Raw genomic sequence first — 24,252 nt, 5'->3', positions numbered from 1 at the left:
TAACCGGCGCCTGCAACATGGACGTTGGTTACAGAATCGGGTTAACTTTGGGCGGGTGTAGGCCCGATTCTGTATAGGACGCCCGGGATTGACGTCCTATACAGAATCCGGGCCTAAATGCTCCAACGCTGTTCTGAAGCTTATGGAAATTTTTTGAGTGCCAGAGCATCTAGCACTCCAGGCTGCAGTAGAAACCTCTACCATGGCTTAGTAAAATGGGGGGTTAATTTATTTCCAGGGATGAATTCCAAACACAGTACTTTTTTATGTAGGTGGTCTAGCATCATCTTTACTTGCATCAATTTCTGCTAAATCTGTGAATTCAATTCCTGTGCTTGGTTTCAGTATTTTCTCAAGTTTTGTTATTCGCTGCTTCAGTTTCTGCTGTGCTGAATCATACTCAGCTAGAAGTCTGGCAAATTTTGTTTGTAAGTTGTCAACTAGTCCTTCCATTTTAACAACCTTTTCCTCCATATCTTTTGGATCACTGCCAGCATTTGTAATATCTAAATCCAGTAGTCCATCCTTCATCAAGATTTGCTTACCTTTTTCCTCCAGCATTGCCTTGGCATCTGGATACTCAGTCAATGCTTCCATAAGATCATCTTTAGATAGACAAAAGAGATCTGAATAACCAATGCTTTTAATATTGGCAGTCCTTCGATTACCTGCTTTGCTCCCTTTAATGTTAAGAATACTTATTTCTCCAAAGTAACTGCCATCACTTAGAACCACAAATTGTGTAATTCCATCATCGGCCACCACAGCAAGTTTTCCTTCTTTAATAATGTACATTTCTCGCCCAATGTCACCTTTGCGGCAGATATAATCTCCTGGGCTGTAAACTTGTGGCTGCAATTTCAAGACTAGCTCAATCAAGAGTCCAGCTTCACAGTCTGCAAAAATTCGAACTTTCTTTAATGTATCTAAGTGAACGTTGATAGCAATTTCTGCCCTTAGCTTGTCTGGAAGATACTTCAAGACTTCCCTTTCATCAACTGCCTTTTTGTTTGTCCACAAGTAGTCAAACCACTTAATGACTCTTTTTTCTAAGTCTTTGCTTACTTTTCGAAAGTGCATATACTGCTTGATAGCATCAATTCTTCCCTGAAATTGAGCCCGTGCTGCATTCATGTTTGAGATCATGGAACCAACGTTACCAACAATGGTAGCAAAAATCAGTACTCCAACCAAGAAGTCAGCAACTACAAAGAAGTACTCAGAATCTTCCACAGGTGGAGGGGTTTCACCAATCGTAGTCAAGGTCAATGTTGACCAGTAAAGACTATACACATATTTTCTTGCCAACCGGGAAAATTCAGGATGGGAGATATTGGGATAAACCCATGTGTCTGTCCCAAAACCAATGGCTTTTGAAATTGAATAGTACACACAAGCATTCCAATGAATGATAATCACAATGTACATGACAAGGTTAGAGATTCTAAAAACATTTGGGTAGTTTGTCCTTGTCTCTGTGCGCTGAAAGAACTCAAACATCCGAGATACTCTGAGTAATTTGTTTAGCCTTAATTCTGGATAGTTCAGTCCTAGTTGAAGGTACATTATATCAGTTGGTATGACAGACATGATATCTAGCTTAAATTGCAGAGATTTCATATATTTCTCTCTAAGTTTAGTTTCCTCTTTGACCAGCAAACCTTGCTCCAGATAACCTTAAAAAGAGCATATACAATCATGAAGAGGTTTTTGGCTTACCATGCTATTTTCTTATATTAGTTTCAAACAGAGAACTTAAGAAGGAAATTATTAATGTGGACTACCATTAAGACATTATTTTACTGATAACCCAGGTTTCATTGCATAAAATGACACCAGTGGTAAAATAATCTAACAGTAGCCCATGTTGCTAACTTCCTCCCCGCCCCCAAGCTTCTAAAAATATCTCCAATGTTTACATTACATTACATTAGTGATTTCTATTCCGCTTGTGCCTTGCGGTTCTAAGCGGATTACAAGTTAGAGGACTGGACATTTCCAGTAGCATTGCAGTACATGTAATCAAGAATGTGTCCAGTTACAATTGTTAGTCTGGACTTTTCCAGGAGAAATTGATAGTTTTCTGTGGCAAACTGTTAGAAACAACAAAGAACAAGAGGGGGGAATATGTGGAACTAACAAATAGTAAAAGAGTGGGGATGGAACTGTGCATATCAACCAGAGATAAAATGAATAAATAAGTATTTATTGATTACAGAGTTGATAAAACAGTCTTCCATCAAGTATTGAGTCCAATTCTAATCACAAACCCAACATAGTCCATGTTTCAGCATCAAAGCCTGCCTCGGGTACAAAGAACATCTAAAAGTCAAACATAGATAAATACTGATAAAACCATATACAAAAACATCATAGCCAGAGATAAATACAAATAAGACTATATATATATATATATATATATATATATATAATATATATATATATATATATATATATATATATATATATACCACATTTAATTTTTCTAGAATTTGATATGGGTTTTCAAGCCTTTTTTAATCTCTTGCTTACACTATTCACAGCTTTGGCTGTTTTCTCTGTATATTGTTTTCATATCAGATAGCATAAGGCTGCCACCAGCTGGGTAGGTTTTGAATGATATCAAATTCCAGAAAAATTATATATATATACCTATATATATATATTATATATATATATATATATATATATACATATATATATATATATATATATATTTTCTCTTCTACTAAACCACGCTAGCGGTTTTAGCGTGGGGAGCCATACTGAATGACCCATGCTGCTCCCGACGCTCATTTATTCCCTATGAACGTCAAGAGCAGCACAGGCCATTCATCGAGGCTCCCCGCGCTAAAAACGCTAGCACGGTTTAGTAGAAGAGGGGGTTAGTCATTTCTTCTACAAATAACTCAGTATTTAAATGTATACGTGTATGCATGGTATTCACGGCAGAAGCATAAACAGAGCATTTTTATTTTCTCAAATATCTCTGGCTACAATTATTTTTTCAAGTATCTATGGCTTCAAAGTTTTTGTATATGGTTTTATCAGTATTTAGCTATGTTTGACTTTTAGATGTTCTTTGTACCCCTGAGGCAGGCTTTGATGCCAAAACACGGACTGTACCAGGTCTGCAACTAGAATTGGACTCAATACTTGATGAACACTGTTTTATCAACTCTGTAATCAATACATATTTGTTTGTTCATTTTATCACTGGTTGATATGCACAGTTCCATCCCCATACTTTCACTATTTATTAAACTGTTAGAAACTGCAGAACGTTATCAGCCCTCCATTCTAAGAGCTCTCCCCTCACCCTTTTGAACATTTTAGTACATAGAAACAGAGAAAGGTAAAATAACTGAAATTCTCACATGCACAAATACACACTATACAGTACATCCACACACCCATCCCGTACTGAGACAATCACTGGCACAACTGATGAAGCATGGCATAAATAGGAATCTTTAAAATCACTTCTCCCACATTCCAAAGCGCGCACACACACGTACACTCCTACCTCCCCCATAAACCCCCTAACACATACCCTCATATACATCCTGTGCACATACATCTCAATCTCATACACATATCTGCTTTCAGCACACCCACATTTTTCCCTTTCCCTAACACAGAAACAGAAATTAACATATTTGATGAAGGATGGTGCTGAAAGCACCCTCCAAACTACCTTAGAGCACAAACTCCTATACATATAACACCCCTCCCCCATCCATACCACACACATCCATTAGTCAGTACCCTAAACTTTGTGAAAAAGGGTCAGAAGACAAATCCTGCCTTATCTTTTAAAAGCCTCTCATCATAACTGTAGAGGTTCCATCTGAGGAAGAAGCAGTTGGAGTTCATCCTCTAAACATATACCTTCCCCTTTGTCCCAAATGCTTAATTGATAGTGACCCATCACACCTACCTCTTAAAGGCTGGAAGCAATTGTAGTTCTCAGTACACTCAATGCTGTCAGCTCATAAGCCCATGTACTTTCAAGGGGCTAATTTTGATAGTTCTTTTTTGTCAAGAAGTGACATGGCAATGTCACCACTTTTTCCTTTAAGTTTGTCTTCAAATCATGTTTAAATAACAAACCTGGTCTTGGAGGCGCCCCAGCCAGTCAGGTTTTCAGGATATCCACAATGAATACAAATCTCTCATGAATATTCATTGTGGATCCTGAAAACCTGACTGGCTGGAGTGCCTCTAGGACCAAGTTTAAGAACCACTGCATTGCAGTGCTTGGAGCTAAGTTTAGAAAAGGTTTAATATAAACATGCGATTGCTGTAATTATTAGTTCAGGACTTACCATTTTCTTTGGAAGACTTGTCTCCAAAAATCTGGACAACATTCAGGACTTATTGTAGTTTTAGGGCTATGTCAGGAATCTAGAGGGTGACTGAAACCAGGGTTTTGGGTGAAACTGAATTTGTAATTAATCTGCTACACTTTGTTGGCTGAAGCTAAATCCCAACCCAAAGAGGCTGCATGTCCCCTTGGTCTCCTGAAAAAATGCTGGCCCCCTCCCCACTGAAAGCCTACCACTAGAACCCTCCACCACCTGTAGGGACCCTCCCCAGGCCTACCTTAGAAGTCCTAATGGTCTTGTGGCCTTCTCAGGGTAGGACTAATACCTAGTTGCTCCTGCCAGTGCTGACTCCGCAGTCAAAATGAATGCTGTGACTTCCTGCAACTGCCTTGTGATACTGCTGTGGGAAGATGCAACAGCCATTTTTAGACTGGAGTCAGCATGATCATGAGCAACTGGAATTATTCCTGCCCTTGCTACTTCCAGTCTCAAAATGACTGCCACAGTCTCCCATGGCTAGTTCAGTGGGGCTGCTACAGAAGGCTCCAGCAGTCATTTTAAATGCAGAGCAGTGATGGGGGGTTATTTTTTTATTATAAATTAACCTACCAGACCACATCAGTAGCATTATTAAATCAACCTTTTTCAGACTTTCGTCAAAATTCGCTCAGTTTCACAATTTCTATGTCCAAAATCACTTAACATTCTAATCCATTCCTTGGTGATTTCTAAAATTGATTATTGCAATGCCCTATTTAAGGGAATAGCTCAAAATGAAATCAAATGTTTACAGATTATTCAAAATGCTTCTATTAAACTTATATCGAAAGCCAGGAAGTTTGATCATGTGACACCTCTCCTTAAGAAAGCGCGTTGGCTTCCAGTATCTCACCGGATAACATATAAATGAAGTTTGCTTACACTCAAATCATTACTTTATAAAACTCCTGCTTTTATTTATAAACTACTGATTCCCTACACCTCAAATAAATTTTTGAGATCGAATGAGCAACATTTACTGATGATTCCCTCACTTAAAATTATTAATACACGGCAGCAATTCATTTTTTTTTGTCACAACCCTTAAACATGGAACTCACTCCCTATATATTTAAGGGGAGAACGCAACTTGGATAGATTTAAGAGCAAATTAAAAAGCTTTCTTTTTAAGGATGCATTTGATAATTAGTAAGCCAGTCTAGTGGCCTTATTTTAATAGCACTTTATAGCTTCTCTGAAGTATAGTGATCTTTCCTTTCCTTTTGTTTTTTCCTTGAATGTCTTACTTACTATCAAACAATTTGTATTTCCTTTCCCTACCTCTCCTTGTGTTTTAATGGGTTTGTAATGTTAGTTTATAATTAGTCTTGCAAGACTTAGTTTTTGTCATTTGTTGTATTGTTCCCTAAATTTTGTAATTTTACTGATATGTACATCGCTTAGAATTCTGATTAAGCGATCAATCAAATCCTTATTAAACTTGAAACTTGATGGGTATGATGGCTTCAAATCAAGTATATTGAAATGACAATTTAAAATTATATTGTATGAATTTTTATTTTTATTGAAATTACTCTTACCCTGATTTTGGTTTTAGATTTGTAATCACATATTTAAATGATTTTGTTTCTATTTTGGTTATAAAACCAAAAATATTTGCTGATGGATATTGGTTTAATTTTAGGATTCATGGATATATGACTATGATGATCAATAACACCAGCAAGGTCTAAACTTGAGCCTAGGCTATCAAAGTCCATAAACCCTATTTGTATATTAATTCTTGCCATATATGGACTTGTAATAACATAGTAACATAGTAGATGACGGCAGATAAAGACCTGAATGGTCCATCCAGTCTGCCCAACCTGATTCAATTTAAATTTTTTTTAATTTTTTCTTCTTAGCTATTTCTGGGCAAGAATCCAAAGCTCTACCTGGTACTGTGCTTGGGTTCCAACTGCCGAAATCGTCGTTAAAACCTACTCCATCCTATCTAAATCCTCCCAGCCACTGAAGCCCTCTCCAGCCCATCCTCCACCAAACGGCCCTCTACAGATGCAGACCGTGCAAGTCTGCCCAGTACTGGCCTTAGTTCAATATTTAATTCACTCACATATCAATGCTTATCATATGGATATATCAGTCTATAATTCTGTCTCATGACTTTAACAGTGGTACCTTGCTCTGCCAATTTTTGATTTGAAATCACAACTAGCTACCGATTTTAATTTCAAATATATTTTGTACTTAGTGATTTTTATTTTAAATCTTTGTCAAAATGATTTTACTCAACACTGCTGCAGTATAGTGTGTAAGTAGTGGGATGGCAGCAACTTTTGGTGGGGAAAGGAGAGGCAGAGGGCCAGCTTTCTGTCAGGGGAGCCGGGAGCCGGTGGATTATGTAGCCCATTTTTGGACCGGTATTTTTGCCAAAACTGAATAAGGCCAAATCTAGATTTGCAGATTGTTTCAGCACTGAAGACGAAGCCAAAACTGAAATTTAATCGGCCTCTACAGGACTCTTGACTTTGTGCAAATTAAGGGTCTGACTTAGGGCTCCTTTTTACTAATGCTGCGATAGCATTTTTAGCGCACACAGGATTTTAGCGCGCGCTAAACCCGCATTACACGGCTAGAACTAACATCAGCTCAATGCTGGTGTTAAGGTCTAGCGCACACAGCAATTCAGCGCGTGCTAAGCGCGCACTAAAACCGCTATCACAGCTTAGTAAAAGGAGCCCTTAGTCCCACCAATCCTACTGATAGGTTTTCTTATATAAACTAGGACTAGGGATGTGTATTCGCTTGAATCAACATTGGGAAATTTCAACAACATTCACTTTGTTGTGTGTTATTTTCAAATGAATACAACAGGAAAAAAGACAAACACGGTCTTTCAAAAGTGTGCACTTGGAAAAAGAGTGCCAAGGATTCATGAAAATAGCACACTCTTTCAGAAAGAGTGCGCATTTTTGAAAAACTGAGCATTATTTTGGAACAATGTATGCTGTTTCCAAAAGAGTGAACTTTTAACATTTTTCCCATAAAATACAAAAAATCCTCCCAAATCAAACAAAGCTGCACACCTTAACATATGGCTTTATGCAGTTAAATCTCTCGCTTCCTTACCCCCGCCCCCAACACACACACACATACACACACTTTTACAAAGCTGCATTAGGCTTTTTTTTATCGCCGCCCTTGGCAGTATTAGCTCCGATGCTCATAGGAATTCTATGAGTGTTGGAGCTAATACCGCTGTTGCCAGCAATAATAAGGCCTAACACGACTTTGTAAAAGGAGCCCTTAATTAACTGTACCAGTAATTAAATTTTCCAAGGCAAGCTTTCAACTCTAAAGTGCTCATTTTTCAAAGCAGATAGATCTCTCAAAATGCCTGTAAAAAAAGTCCTTCTGCTAAAAGCATCCAAATTCTGATTATGGATTATTTGAACATTTCACACAGCAGTTCATCCATATAGCAAGGGGGCATGTTTTGGGCAGGACTATGAAGAACCTATAAGTAGGACGTCCAACAAGCTCTTATTAGGTGTTCTTCTTGTATTTTTACTTGTTGTTGTAAATGTGCTCTGAATTCTCTCCCTATCTACATGGCATTCCATTTTTCCATTTCTGCCTCTTCTGACCGCGAGCCCCCTAGGTCCCAGCACCCTCTTAATTTTTTGGGATGAGCTGCCTTTTAGTGATTCTTTGTAGAATCAAAGGGGGGACTGTCAGAAAGGTAGTAATAGAGGTAGGGGGCAATCTGTTACATTTTGATAGGTATTATCTGATAGTGCCTGTGTTTATTAGGGATTTGAAATTAAGATATAAATGTAGCCATTTTTAGTCAAAAGTATTATATACATTTTCACTGTAAAACAAGAGTCTGTTCACAGCTACAGCAAGTTGTGGTTGTACGACAGGCCATAAATCCCCTGCTAGTTTTATGAGCCTGCACAGAAAAATTTTGTTAAAAGGAGAAACAAAATTTAGGCCATTGCATTTTCTGTAAATCATGTGATATTCCTTATTTGGGGATTTTTTTCCCAAATGACCTAAAGAAATGCACATGTGTTACTGATAAGAATTTTGTAGTAACAAATAAAAAGGCTTGCAGCACCTGGGGCTGGTGAGAGATTCCTAATTCAACTGCATGGCAAGTTCCATGCTAAATTAGGACTCATGGAGCCTTGTGTATGTGTCTGACAGTTTTATTAGCGAGTGTGTGTGTGGGCTGGGGGTAATTTAGCCCCTGGAACTATGAAGCTCATCAAACACAAATTTTGCACATGGGTTAATTTTATAAGAGGCATTGTATGCACATATACAGTGTTCCCCCGCAAATTTGCGGTTCGCTTACTCACTAATTTGCGGTATTCTCCGACCGCCTCTTCCTGTGTCAAAGCAGCTCCTGATAGGTGTAGCACGACTTTAGTAACAGGAAGAGGCGGTTGGAGCATACCGCGAGTGATTTTGCATCCGCCGGCGCCCCAGCTGCCCTCTCCTGCCTTTTAACTGTATTCATGGTTTATCAATGATCCCAGGGGTTCCTGGAAAGGAACCCCCACAAATTTCAGGGGAGTACTGTATGGCTTATAGATATGAAAATTACTTTATAAAAATACTTCCTGTGTGTCTCCAGTATGCCCTGTTACAAATCTTGTTTATAGTATATTAATAGTGTGTGTTTTTGGATGCTGTAAATTCAAAGCATGAACAAAATAAAACATAACCATATCTAAGTACTATATATTTACCTGTCCTTGTACGTACATACATATCAGCAATATAAATTATGTCTGATATGTAATCAAAAACAAACCACGTTTTTATGTAGTCTTGCTGAAGGTCATCAAAGCAGGCCCTGCATAGAAAGGAAACTAATATTACATTTAAAATAAAATTCAAGAGAAACTGAGAGCAGAGTTCCACTACTATATTTTTGCTTAGTGAGAGTGGAGTGGTTCGAATCTTGGGTCTAAACTACTAATGTTTTTTATTTATGGATGTATTTATATTTTAAGGATATAAAAGTCCTTTTACTAATGTCATAGCAAAGTGGCCTTAATTTGCTGCTTACATGTAGGCATTCCTGCCGCGCTAAGGCCATTTGTGCTATGGCTGGAAAATGACCAACTTTCCCATAATTCCTAATTATTGGCCACACACTGATCTTGCCATTGGCGGGCGGCCATTAAACAAACTTACTGCATGAGTCCCTACTGACACCTATTTTGCACAGATGCGTCCCGATTTTAGGCAGCCTGTTAGGCGTCCTACAGCTGTCTAATCAGCCAATCGAGTACGCACGTTAAAAAAAAAAAAATGCTCCCCAGGAAGGCCACCTAATTGAAGGTGCTTCTGGGAGCCTAGGGGAGGCCCACACGAACCACCTAAGCTCACCTAAGGCTAAGCGGTAGCCTTAGCGGGCCCTACGCAATCACCCTAGTAGAGCGGGAGATGCTTACAATGTAGGCCAGGAAAATGGATCATCCCTGCTGCAGCCGCCTGTCCCCCCCCCCCCCAATGATCGCCGGCAGGAGGGTGTCCAGAGGATGCCCCCCCATGGTCCCCACCCCAACCTCACCCCCCATTTAACCTTTAATCGTTGGCCCACCAGTCGAGTCTTGCTACTGATGGACAGCCAGCAGGCCACCTTTCCGGCCCATCCCCAATAAGCCTAAGGTCTGATTGGCCTAGGCTCCTAAGGCCTGGACCAATCATGCCTTAGGCTTATCGGGTCCGCCCATCCCCACCAATATACCATGAATGATGTTTATCTTTTCTGTTTAGTTTTGCAGTTCCTTTTCTTTTAATTAACTTTTAATTGCACACTACTTGTTAAAGCTCATAATTGAAGCTATTAAGGTGGTTTGGGCAATTAAAGTAGGCACTCAAATCAGCACCTTATAGAATCTGGCCCAAACTTCCTAATGAGAGAATGCCATTCTCTACTTGTTGAGGGACTAGGCAGCTTTGCTTTTTAGTGGCTTTTAAGGGTTGTTGTTTATTTTTTTAGATTCTTTGTTCTAGTTTTATCTTGCTTTTTATTGGATGGTCACTGTGTTCTTATATTTCTTCCTTACAATATTTTACCTCATATCATGGATTTGTCTTATTCTGTGGTACATCAGCTATATATTTTGACATATCTAATCTAATCCACAATTTATATATCATACTTATACAAGCTTGAGTCAGAGTTCAGTCTGGGTTTTCCTGGAAATCTGTGAAATTTTCACAGTATAACTATTTTAGAAAGTGCAACAAAAGCTTTTATTTGTGTACAGTTCTGAGTCTTGTTTCTTCATAGGCTCAGGGTTCAAAGTAAACTCTTAATTCAACACAAGGACATCAATATTTCTACAGACTGAGGCTCGTATAATCATGTGCTTTACCAAGTCCAGCTATTATGGTATTCAGGCTTTGTCATGCTCCAAGATGCTATTCCATACAATTTATTCAGCATAAGGTTATTTACCTTAGCCACACAACCAGCAATCCACTCAGTACTGTCTCACCTTGACAGTCTCTCTCTTACTCTTGTTCTTCCCAGGGCTCTGTTCCAACCTACAGCTAGGAAAGTTTCTGAGAGTTCTCCACTCAAGGAAGTCTCTTCCTCAGGGATCACGCTCTTTAGGGACCTCTCTGGAATCACTCCAGGCTAGGGCATATATCCTCCTCTCTGCCTGAGTCCCACCCCTCTGACTCGGCAGGGGTTGCATTACTTCCCTTCTTGTGGCTCATAAGAACATAAGAAGTTGCCTCCGCTGAGTCAGACCAGAGGTCCATCTCGCCCAGCGGTCCGCTCTCGTGGCGGCCCATCAGGCCCACTGCCTGAACAGTGGTCTCTGTCTAATTTTACAAATTACCTCTAATCCTATCCCTCTAACCTTACCTCTACTCTTATCTGTACCCCTCAATCCCTTTGTCCTCCAGGTACCTGTCCAGACCCCTCCTTGAAGCCCTGTAGCGTGCTTCTGCCTATCACATCCTCCGGTAGCGCGTTCCATGTATCCACCACTCCCCTGGGTGAAAAAGAACTTCCTGGCAATTTGTTCTAAACCTTTCCCCTCTCAATTTCTCTGAGTGCCCCCTTGTACTTGTGGTTCCCCATAATTTGAAAAATCTGTCCCTGTCTACTTTTTCTGTGCCCTTCATGATCTTGAAGGTTTCTATCATGTCTCCTCTGAGTTGTCGCTTTTCCAGCGAGAAAAGCCCCAGCTTTTTCAGTCTGTCAGTGTATGAGAGGTCCCCCATACCCTTTATTAGCTTAATTGCTCTTCTCTGGACTCTCTCAAGTACCGCCATGTCCTTCTTGAGGTACGGCGACCAGTACTGGACACAGTACTCCAGGTGTGGGCGCACCAATGCATGATATAGTGGCAGGATGACTTCCTTCGTCCTGGTCGTGATACCTTTCTTAATGATACCCAACATTCTGTTCGCTTTCTTTGAGGCTGTGGCGCACTGCGCCAACGCCTTCAATGTTGTGTCTACCATCACTCCCAGGTCTCTTTCAAGGTTGCTCACCCCTAGCGGTGATTCCCCCCATCTTGTAAGTGAACATCGGGTTCTTTTTCCCTACATGCATGACCTTGCATTTCCCTATGTTGAAGCTCATCTGCCACTTTTTGGCCCACTCTTCCAGCGTTGTCAGATCTTTTTGGAGGTCTTCGCAGTTCTCCATGGTTTTGCCCCTGCTGTATAGTTTAGTGGTCATCCGCAAATTTAATAACCTCACATTTTGTTCCCGCCTCCAGATCGTTAATAAATATATTAAAACAGAAGCGGTCCAGCACCGACCCTTGTGGAACTCCGCTCGTGGACCATTTCCAATCTGAGTAATGGCCCTTTACTCCAACCCTCTGTTTCCTGTCCGCCAGCCAGTTTTTGATCCATCGATGGACCACCCCTTGCACCCCGTGGTTCCATAGCTTCCTTAGCAGTCTTTCATGTGGTACCTTGTCGAAGGCTTTTTGGAAGTCAAGGTAAATGATGTCTATGGATTCCCCTTTATCCACCTGGCTTTTTACCCTCTCAAAGAAGTATAATAAGTATAATAAGTTCTGAGACAAGTAATTCACCCCTTTTTGGGCTAGCATCCCCAACTGCCCAGTAGTATAATTGCAGCCTTAGTGAGGGAGAACCCCTTACTCCTTCACACAGCTATGGTTCAATAGATTTACAATAAGATAACTCACAGTAACAATGTGGAACTTACAATAATGATAAAAGAATTCTAGTATACAATGTATGTAAAATTTACTAATCAACAGAAAAATTAAAGAAACTTATCAAATAAAAAAGTCTTCAATCTCTTACGAAAACAAAAATAACCCAATTCTGTCCAAAGAGATAAAGAAAGATCATTCACAATAGAAATAGCAATGAATGTAAAAGTTAGATTAAGTTGATGTTTATAATGTACAACCCTGGACAGGAGGAAATCTTAGTATCAAAGTGTCCCAAATCCAAGGTGAAGAAAAAAATGAGTAAGACCAAAATTGAGTTAATGAATCAGGAGAATAGTACCTCTGATACAGGCATGTGTCCAAAACATGCCAGGTCTTATGATGATCAGTATGATATTTAACTGGTTTTTTTAAAAAATCTACTCTTATATCTGTTTATTGTTTCATCTTCCCCTTCATCTGTTGCATAGTGGGACCACTGTTCCTAGGGGCCCTTTTTCTAAGCTGCATTAAACAATAACGCATACTTAATGCAGGAAAAATGGCCTTGCATTAGTTTTACCATCTGCACGTGCTAAGTATGCAGTATTTATATTTTCTTTGTTTTTATGTTTTATTTTTTGGAAGGGACCTGTTGAGGCAGAGAATGAGTGTAGAAGTGCTATTCAGATAGCACACTGACATTATTGTCATGTTGACTGGTTAGCACATCTATAATGAAGGAGCCCTTAGCATCTCCTAATTAGAAGGCAGTAAGGCCCTGATTCTATAAACGGCGTCTAACTCCTAGGCGCCATTTGTCAATCAACTGCTAGGTACCATTTAGGCCAGGGTTATCTTGGCCTAAATGAGTGTGCCTAACTCAATCCATGCCCACACTTCACCCCGAATCTGTTCCTAATCATGCCTACTTGCCAGTAGGCGCCTTGGTTGTAGATACCTACATCAAAGTGATAGGCATCTACCAAGTTAGGTGCCTACTAACAAATTTTTTAAAAAATCATTTTGTAAAATTGTTTTTTAATGGTGCTTTCAATTGTCAGCGCCAATAAAGCCAAAATTTAAAAATTAAGTTAGGTGCCTAGATTGGCTAGGTGTGCCAATCAAGGTGCCTAACTGTAGCTATCTTTTAAAGAATCTGGGCTTAAATGCTTCCGCATTAATTATTTTAAATGGCCACGTGCTAATGTTAGCACATTCAACAAATTGATAAATGCCTATTTTATAGACTGCGCTAGATATGGGTTTAGTGTGTGGGAAAATCCCGCATAAGACACACTAAACCCATATAATAACACAACTTAGTAAAAGGTCTCCCTTGGAATTGTTTGGCTTAACAATCTTCCAGCACATAAGCCAAGCGCACAGGGTGGCAAATATCAATGAATATCATCCAAACTGAATTTTGTGTTTAACTCAAGAAAGGTCTTCAGAGACAGTTACTGTAGATGACTGAAAAGATTGCAATACTGAATTTGTTTCACCTTGCTATGATCATAGTCCAGTTGTACATGACAGGCACAGTGATACAAAACAGCCAGTTATAATACAGGTTCCCTGCTGGATCAATGACAAAAATATCTTTCTTCTTCCTAGACACCACCAGGGAAAAAAATTAAACTTTAAAGGCAAATAATAGCAAGAGAAATCAACAAATCTAAATGATCATGTTTTCATACCTTTTTTCTCTACACAAATCACATTGTACTCCTTTTATTAGACTAGTGTACTGCAAACTTTGCTGGCCGGCGGCACACTAAATGCAGTGCCCCGGCCAGAAGGCACCCGGGAGTCGACACAATGATGTCACACGCATGTGTGATATCATTGCGTCAATGTATGCGCAGAAGCCAATCTTGCCGTGACCCCGCAGTTACAGGGATCCAGGAGATGCAGGGAGAAGAGGAGAGACGCCAGTGAGGAGGAGAGTCATCCACACCTGCTGACATCCTTTAGGCAGGCAGCCGGTGTGAACGACTCTCCTCCTCGCCAGTGTGTCACGGCACACCAGAAATCTCAGGAGGCACACTGGTGTGCCGTGGCACACAGTTCACAATACACTAGATTAGACTATGGTAAACCGTAGTGAATGCTTACTGCAGCTTAAAAGGGCTTATCGTGGGATGCACTGAGGCATCCAGCACTAATTTTGCAAGCTGTGTGCTATTTTATACAGAGGTGGTAAGTCTGTGGGGGCAAAGAATAGGGTGTTTCTGCGCTAATCAGTTAGCGCATCTGCATTACCACAGGATTAGCTCATGAGCCCTTACCACCTATAAAATAAATGTCAGTAAGTGTTCACAGACTAATTGCAAAATTAACACGTGACCATTCATTCAGGAAATGGAAAATCAGCCATTTTCTGGATGTGCTATAACTGACTTTAGCACATGGAAAAGACCCACATAAGAGTGCACTAAAGCCACTTTTTAGCACAGCTTAGTAAAATGAGCCCTTTGTGATAACATATGAAGGGGTACTAAAAAGTTCTCAGTCTAACTAACCAACTTCCTAAATTCTGAGTGTTATTTTGCCAATTTGCAGAAACAAAATTCTATGTTTTGACGTTGTTTCAGATCATTGATTGAACCATATCCACGTCAATCTCTTAATGGTTGGGCTGAGAACTTTTCAGCACCCCCTCGTATACAAAGACAGAGGCAATAATCAATGCCTTTCAAGCAGGGAAGTGCATTCTTACACACATAATACTTTGTTGTGATTATTACTGTATACGAAAGTATGAAAGCATGAAAACTCACCTGTATTAAAAAAAAAGGAGTGAGAATATATCAGTGGAGTAAAAGTAATTCTAGAGATTGCATTTCTCTTTTGTTTGTTCGGGGGAGGGGGGGTGTTTTCCATGCATACTCTGTAGAACTTAGGATCCTTTTACTAAGCCATAGCAAAATCAGGGTGTACCACATCCTAACATAGGAGATCCCCCGTGCCAAGACCATTTGTACCACAGCAGTAAAATAGGTATTGTTCCATTTTTTATTTGCAGGTCATTAGTGTGCAACAATTATAAATTAATGCGGGAACACTTACCAACCTATATTAACTAGTTAGTGCACGGTAATGTGAAGGCACTAGCTGGCTAGCACTTCTATACCCAATTTCTGTCTATGATAAACCCTCTCAAATAATATTTTTTTAAAACCTGGTTGCATACAAGTACCATGCACAAACAAGGAAATTATCACAAGGTTCTTTGGTGCATCCCACGATAAGCCTTTTTCAGTGCACTAAGCTTGGTTTAGGGCTTAAAGCACATTAGTGAAAAGGATTCCATGCAGGTCCTAATTACCCAGGTAATTTATACTCATACTGGTTTCAAAATTTCTCTCTTTAAGGCAGTGCCAGACAGTGACAATTCTTCATATAACTAAATACAAAAATAAAAAATAGCCATATTAGATCATCCTCACATAATTCATGTCTCATGCCATAGTGATTTTTTCTGAGCACATCCCACAACTAACAGCCCCTATGGCACAACACATATTCCCTCCTCCAAATAACCCCAGCCGAGGAGGTCCCCACGTGTACACAAGATCCTGACACATGGCAGCTCTTCTTCCCCCTCCCCCACCCCCCAAATGAAACTCTCCAGGATCCTCAGACAATTTCCTTCCAGCATGCTTCACAATCCCAACCCACTTCCTGGGTTTTTATTAGGGATTCCTGGTTTTTAGTGGGGTTGGAGAGATTAATCGCTCCTTTGTAACCCCTCTTTTACAAAATCACGCAAGATGTTTTTAGCACTGGCTGGCATGTTGAATGATCTGCGCTGCTTCACTGGTCATAGAGTTCCTATGAGCGTCGGAGCAGCAAAGAACATTCAGTGTGCCAGCCAGTGCTAAAAACATCTTGTGTGGTTGTGTAAAAGGAGGGTTAGACTCTGGACATTCATAGGGTCCAATATTCAAAGTGATTTAAGCAGGTAGGAGACTCTCTTGCCCACTTAAATACTTCCCACTGCCTAAGTGAGGATATTCAGTGGCACTCAACTAGAGAGTGCACCCAGCTTGCCTACATTTAGCTCCCAATATTTAGTACAAGGCCTGGACATGGCCTGGCACTGAATATTGACACCTAATTTAGCTGGTGATGGTCAGCATTTTAAAAAAATACTAACACGCTGCTAGTTGAATATCAGAAGGAATATGTCCACTGAGACCTTTAGTGGAAATATCATGGTATTACTATTAGGACTTAGATTTTCATATAAGAGCATCAGTCCCATCCCATTAGACACAGGGATCCCCAGCATACCCAGGCAGTGGGGCAGGAAGTGAGGTGGGCTTGCTAGGTAATTTGAATGGCTTTAACTGGATAGGAGTTTACTGGGGGGGGGGGGGGCTGTAATGTGTTGGGCTCTTGCCCAAATGTTGAGGTCTTCACTGCTGGGGGAGGTTGCTTGGGATAGCTCTGTTCCACAAAGGGGGGGGGGGGCGCTAATGGGGGTTCTCTGCTAAAAGAAGATGCTTGAATGTTCTGTGCTACAAGAAGTGTTCCTTGGGGAGTTTATGGTGTTTGGAGGTTGTTAACCGTAGAGTGTGTGCTAAGGAGGAGAGGAGAAATGCTCAGGGAAGATCTGTATAGTGCCAAGGAGGGTTTTCAGCAGGAAGGGGGGGGTCAATCAGTCAGGATGAACAGACAGATGCTGAAATATCAGAAATTAGGGGGGCTAACAAATTGGGTAACACAATAACAATGGGTGATTTCAACTATCCTGATATTGACTAGGTCAGAGCATGCTAGGGAGATAAAATTCTTTGATAAAATCAAGGACTGCTTTATAGAGCAGCTGGTTCAGGAATTGACAAGAAGCAAAGAAATTCTAAACAGTTCTTAGTGGAGCACATGAATTGGTGCAGGAGGTAATGGTGCTGGGGCCACTTGATAACAATGATCATTACATGATCAGATTTGATATAATCCCTGGAATAAATTCATACAGGAAATCCAATACAACAGCATTTAACTTTTAAAAAGGAGATTATTATAACTTGATAAGAATGGCAAAAAAGAAACTTAGAGGGGCATTTGCAAAGTTCAGATATTTACATCAGGTGTGGATGTTATTCAAAAATACCATCCTGGAAGCCCAGACTAGATATGTTCCATGTGTTTAAAAAGGAGGAAGGAAGACCAAACAGCAACCAGCGTGGTTAATGAGTGAGGTGAAGAAGCTATTAGAGCTAAAAGAGAATCCTTCAGAAAGTGGAAAAAGGATCTGACTACAAATAATTGTAAATAATACAAGGAATGTCAAGTCAAATGCAAGGAAAACAAAGAGACTTTGAAAAAAAGTTTGTCCTGGAAGCAAAAACACATAGTAAAAGCTTTTTTAGGTGTATTAAAAGCAAGAAGCCAGGAAGAGAATCAGTTGGGTCGCTAGATGACTGAGATTAAAGGGGATCTCATGGAAGACAAGGCCATAGTGTAGAGATTAAATGAATTCTTTGCTTCGGTCTTCACCGAGGAAGATGTGGGGGAGTTACCGGTGCTAGAAATGGTATTTAAAAAAGGGTTCCAGAGGTGATCTGGAAAATTATAGACCAGTGAGTCTGACAAAATGTAGAGACTATTATAAAGAACAAAATGACAGATCATATACATAAGCATAGATTAATGTGAGAAAGTCAACATAGATTTAGTCAAGGGAAATCTTGCCTCACCAATCTGCTGCATTTCTGTGAAGGGGTGAATGAACATTGGATAAAGGTGAGCCGGTTGATATCGTGTATTTGGATTTTTAAAAGGCATTTAACAAAGTATCTTATGATATACTTCTGAGGAAATCAGAGAATCATGGGATAGGAGGTAATGTTCTATTATGAATTAAGAACTGGTTGAAAGACAAAAAACAGAGAGTAGGTTTAAATGGTCAATATTCTCAATGGAGAAGGGTAAATAATTGGGGTTCTAATTTCTTAATGACAAACCACCAATCTCACAAACCTGGGGGCACAAAAATAGTCACGAAAACCACAAAAGCCCCCTCCAAAACAATTACAAATCTTTCTTTGAGGAAAACTGTTCTAATATGGATTATGCACTGTGGTGAAGTTCATGGACCCCCTTCTTAAACAAATGTACTTAAGCAAATTTTTTGTGGTCCATGAACTCCAACATAGTACACAATAAGCCACATTAGAACAGTCTTCCTAAAAAAAAGATTTGCAATTATTTTGGAGGGGGCTTTTGTGATTTTTGTAAATAGTGAGGTTCCCCAGGGGTCTGTACTGGGACCACTGCTTTTTAACATATTTATCAATGATCTAGAGATGGGAATAACTAGTGAGATAATTAAATTTACTGATGACACAAAGTTGTTAAATCGCAAGAGGATTGTGAAAAATTGCAAGAGGTCCTTGTGAAACTGGGCATCATAATGGTTTGGATCGTGGGCTTATAAATTAGGATTCTTATCTCCAAGTGTCTCCAATTTAGAAATCTCTAGTCTTTGGTTTTCATTTCTTATTGTCTTCTAAAGATCATAGAAAGTCAAGCATTTTAAATACGGAGGTAAAGTAAAATTCAGCATTATCAGGGGAGAAATAAATTGTGCTAAACTTCAACACAGTATGCTGTATTGAAATTAATTCTGTATAGAGCTCATTAGTATATGTTTCACATAGTAAATATGCTATGATTAGTTCAATGCATTATTTCCCAATTAGCACAGGCTTTGTATGTCCTAAAATCATTGCTACATGAAAAGTAATCTAGTGTATTAAAAAAAAAAAAAGCATGAGAACATTTCTATAAACTAGCCCCAGATTCTATATATGGCGCCCAAAGTTGGGCATGCTGCCAAGATGCAACTTAATTGCTTAACAAGCCATTGACTATCAATAGTTGGATACTAACAACCAATTATTGAAGTTTATTGGCAGCAATTAGAATTTGCATGTGCATCTGACTGAGCATTATTCTATAACTTTGGGTGCCCAAATCCTACAGCATGTCATGGGCATGGCAGAAGCATTCTGAGAAATTGTGCACATTGTTACAGAATACTGGCTCATTTCATTGCATCCAACCTGGGCACCAGCATTTATACCATTTTTCAACAGATAAAAATCTGGCACTTACTGTTAGGGTGCAGGAATTGGCACTAAGTGTGATTCTATAAAGGATGGGTGCCCTTTACAGAATTGCATATTTGAGCACAATTTATAGAATTTGGCCCTAGATGCTAATATTTATATATACCATAGGCACATAACTTTACAGAACACCAGCATATACACACATTTGTATACATACATATGTATATGCCAGTATTCTGGACAGACTTCTTTGGTCTATGGCCCAGAAATTTAAGACAATTATTCATGAATTTATAATGCATGTAACTATTGGACAGATTGGATGGACCATTCAGGTCTTTATCTGCCATCATTTAATATGTTATGCCACTATCTATTCTACCTAAACACTATTATACAAATATGCACCTATTTTGTAATTAAATATCTAACTTTAGGTGCCCAAATGGGGGTGAAACAACAGTTAGATGCTTAACTGCACTTAGACGCTATTCTATAAGTTAGCGTCTAAGTGCTTTAGTGTCTAAGTGCAATAGGGGTGTGCATGTGGTGGGGCATGGTCAAATCACACACTTGGGTGCTAAACTTATAGAATATTGTAAGTTACACACGTAGGTGCCAACATTAGGATTTATTCTATAACCAAATTTATCTAGACACACAGATTTTGGGCACCTTGGGGATAGCATTCAGCCTGCAGCAGACACTGTACTTTTTTTTTTTTTTTTTAAAGCAGACAACTGCATGCAGAATTAGCCCCAGATAATGCCAGGTTTTGTCCAGGCACCAGCATTGGTTGGGACCCACATAACTTTTTTTTGCCTCTAAAATTCCTCTCCCATCCCCAATGCAGACACTCTTCTTTCCTTCCCCCTACCCCCTGCCTATTATAGTCATAATCTTCTCTCCAAACCTCAATCCCCCCTTAGTCTAGATAAGGCCCTGAGCCTATCTCATATCCATGGTGGTCCAGTAGGGATAATGGGGCAGAAGCAAAGCCAATTCACTCCCATCCCTTGTGGTTGCCTGAATGAAAATGGCTGCTGCAGCCTGTCCTAAATTATCCCACTTAGCTGTGTGGGTGCAGGCACTGAATATTGCCAACAAATAACTGCTGGATCCTCCCCAGTGCCACCCCCTTTACTGCATCTGACCTGCCCATTTTTTAATGGGTGGTCAGAGCAAGTATTCAGCAGCATTGCCCAGTTAAGGGCCGCTGAATATTGGCAGTTGGGCAACGAAAAGCATTTTAAATGGGCTGGAGCCTCTCCTGCCCATTTAAATCGCTTTGAATATCAGGGGACTAATTGAAGCACAAAAACTGTCTTTTTCAATGTCTCATAAATCTATCTAAATGTCTTCTTGCCCAGGACTAAAATGCCCGTTTCACCACTGCTGTGATTTGATGCACCTTTAATATTTAATGCATAATATTTGCATGTAAATTTCAATGAGTTTGTAGTAACAGAGTAGATAAATGCAAGGATAAAAATGGATTATATATGGAAAGATAAAGCATAAAAGTAGTTGTGATAGTGCATGGTTAATGATTATGCAAATCAAGTTTCAATGCATTTTTGAATAGAGTCATATGAATCCTCAGACTGCTGCTCATATGGAAGCTCAGTACTAACATATAACACTGTGAAGCACACAGAGACTAGCTCATTTGCAGTATATGTGGTACTGATGCTTTGCTTCTAGCGTAGTATACTAAGAAGTTCCTTGCCAATAAATTCCTCCATGGAAGGTATTGGTGTTTTAAATAAAGGTAACTGACAAGAGGCCTGTACCATTCCACCAATTATATTGCTGGTTCCTCCAAAATCATACATCCAGAGTTATCTTACAGCTACTTGACTTTTGTATAACTCAGGGGAGGGCAACCTTTATACACAGGAGGGCCGTATGAGTGTCGGTACTACCCTAGTGGGCCACATTATGTAATGTCGAAACTGAAAATGCACAGATCTCCATAAACCAGCTGTGGTAAGTAAATTAATAAGTAAAAATTTAACTAAAAAAATGGAAACAAACTACTAGATTGGCTATTCTGAAAATATTTGCAGAAAAACAGTATTTAAGATCGCTAAAACTCTGGCTAATGATATTTTCTATATATACCTCCCATGGTCTCAGGGACTGCAGGTTGCCCACCCCTGTCTTATCTAGTTCCTTAATACAAGACACTTACTCCTCTTTCTTATTTTTTTCACCGCTTTTTTTCTTTTCTTTTGCCTTGATTTTCTCCTCGTTCTTATCTTTATCTGGATCCTTTTTGTCCTTTTTCTTTTGCTTGTCCTTTATCTTTTCCTTTTTGTGGTCAGACTTGCTGAAAAAGGGATTGATGTTAGGAATCTGGTCCTCTAAAGCTGTGGAGCATAAATTTACCAAGAGAAGAGCTAATCTAAAATGTAATAGCTTTTCCTTCCTTACCCCCTTTTCTCTTTTCTCTTTCTCTTTTTCTCTTCTCTAAGAAAGAAAGGGTACAATTGTCACCTCACACACACAGCTTCTAATCTGAGCTTCTGATTCAATAACACTAATGTGATAAATAACTTTTCATTTTAAATGAAAGCTTGATTATCATTGACTGGTTTCAATGTCAATGTGTGTTAATCTATTGACACAATATATTAACCTTCTTGTACAGCCGTTTTTGTAACTTAAGCAGCCAACTTCCAAGTATTGCACATTTCACTAATGACTCCTCCTTTTCACTATATTGAAAGTACAGTATAAAGTACTTACTCATCTTTATTACTGCTGTTGTTAACATTGTGAACTGCCAAGGCACCAGGTAGATACTGGTCCCTATGAAACACCAAAATAGAATCAATATATGATTTGCTTATTGTAATGGTAAATAGACATGCACCTTGTAAGGGGCAGTTTGCCTCTAAAGTCTTACCAATCTTTAGAATTTTGGATTATACTGTACAAAGTTCTTGTCCCTTCACTTAACCAGGATATCCTTAGCCAACATGAATGAGATACAGGAGGTGATTTTGGAAGGTCTGTGAACCACTTAGAAGTGTCAAAAAGCTGATTTTCATGTGTAAATCTATATACATATAGAAGTGACTTTTAAAAAGCCACCATGACAGAAGCAGACAGATTTCAAGATGGCATGTTATGGGCATATCTTAGGTAGTCCTTCAAAGTATATACATGTATTTTATACTGGCAATACGTATATATGTGGGAAAATTTCCCTATCAGCATTTATACCTGTGTCATATCACACATCAGCTGACAATGTGTCATATCACATGTTGGCAGCTTTGGAGAAGAGCTTGGAGGAGGGTAGGGGGAATTGTGCTTAATTTCTCAAGGGTTAAAAACTACTCTAAAATACAAAAGCAAAAATTGAGTTTTAGAGCTAGACTCCTTTATTAGCTTCTTTTGCACATGAAATTTTGCAAAAATCCATCATTTACACATGTAAGTAACAAAATTGCTTTCTATATATGAATATAGTACGGTATTAATTCCAGGAATAAAACCTTGGAATGATTCCACTTTTTGTTGTGATGCATTTTTTTGTTGCAAAATGGATTATTTTCATGTGCATCATACCAAATTTGCATATTTTTTCCTTGTTCATTTAAATATGTTACAAAAGGTTCCACCTTTAATGAGCCTTTTATAAAATGTTGTTACAGTTTTGTCCCCACAGATCTAAAAATATGGTTTTCTGAGCTAGACATCCTATACAAATTTAGGCTTGTAACTGCATTATTATTTTCAAGAACCAGCTGATTTGTGCAAATGTTGAGTATATTAATTAGGGATACCCAGAAAACTAGAATGAATAGAAGAGCCCAAGGAATGGTTTGGTACCACTGGTACACAATTAGCTTTCTTGAGAAACAAAGTCATTGTTAGGCCTTATATTTGTTTTTCCTTTGCAGTCTTGGTAATACAAGTGGAGGACAAGGCACTTCATCAATGTCAGACAGTAGGAAATACAGCTATGGGAATCAAATAAGGTGTCTGTCTTTTAAGGATTCATATACTAACTACTAATTTGCATTGCAAACTCTGTTGCTTTAGCATGAATGCATTTACCTTCTGTGTTGTGTTTTGTTAACATAAAAATATGTTTAAAATTAAAATATGATGAGTTTGTACAGTATTATGCTTTATGTTGTATAACTTAAAGGCAGTCATGAAAACAGATGGAAAACACATGCACGGAATAAAAATGGGCAGGACTAGATTTTATTTGCACAGAGCTGCATATGTCTACAACTCACATCTCTTCATCTGATTTGTCCTCATTGGGTGCTGGTTTGTTTTTATAACTATTCCGTGGACCTTGAATTCTTTCCAAGAAAGAATCTGGGGATACTGAACCATCATCTAATGTCTTCTTCTCCCAGTCTTTCAATGCAACCAAAAATTGGCCTAGTCTACAAAGAGTAAAAACAAATAGTTAAAATTGTGTTTGCTTTATATTTGGAAAAAGAAAGAGAATGTTTTAAGCTAATCAGAATTAGCTCATGGCTACCTAGGGAATCAGATTTTAAAAAACTCCAGGTGTGGGCAGAACAAATTTTTGGTCTGAGGTTAAACTAAGACCTCCTTTTATGAAACTGCAATAGCAGTTTCTAGCGCATGGAGCCGCACTGAATGGCTCGTACTGCTGCCGACACT

General features: G+C 39.2%; 1 protein-coding gene across 1 annotated transcript; it reads right to left on the bottom strand.

Annotated features, from left to right (window-relative positions):
• Positions 1-264: 264 nt before the first annotated feature.
• On the bottom strand, positions 265-23,976 carry CNGA1 (cyclic nucleotide gated channel subunit alpha 1). Its single transcript, XM_033959007.1, has 8 exons — positions 23,853-23,976; positions 22,345-22,407; positions 22,302-22,313; positions 22,030-22,065; positions 21,788-21,925; positions 14,014-14,121; positions 9,092-9,198; positions 265-1,676 (listed from the first exon to the last, which is right to left on the bottom strand). Coding segments are annotated over exons 1-8 (1,878 nt in total). The 5' UTR covers positions 23,855-23,976.
• Positions 23,977-24,252: the final 276 nt, after the last annotated feature.

This window comes from Geotrypetes seraphini, chromosome 1, assembly GCF_902459505.1.
Source record: "Geotrypetes seraphini chromosome 1, aGeoSer1.1, whole genome shotgun sequence".
Classification (NCBI taxonomy): Eukaryota; Metazoa; Chordata; class Amphibia; order Gymnophiona; family Dermophiidae; genus Geotrypetes; species Geotrypetes seraphini.
The sequence above is the reverse complement of the archived record's forward strand: the minus strand, read 5'-3'. Positions and strand labels throughout refer to the sequence as shown.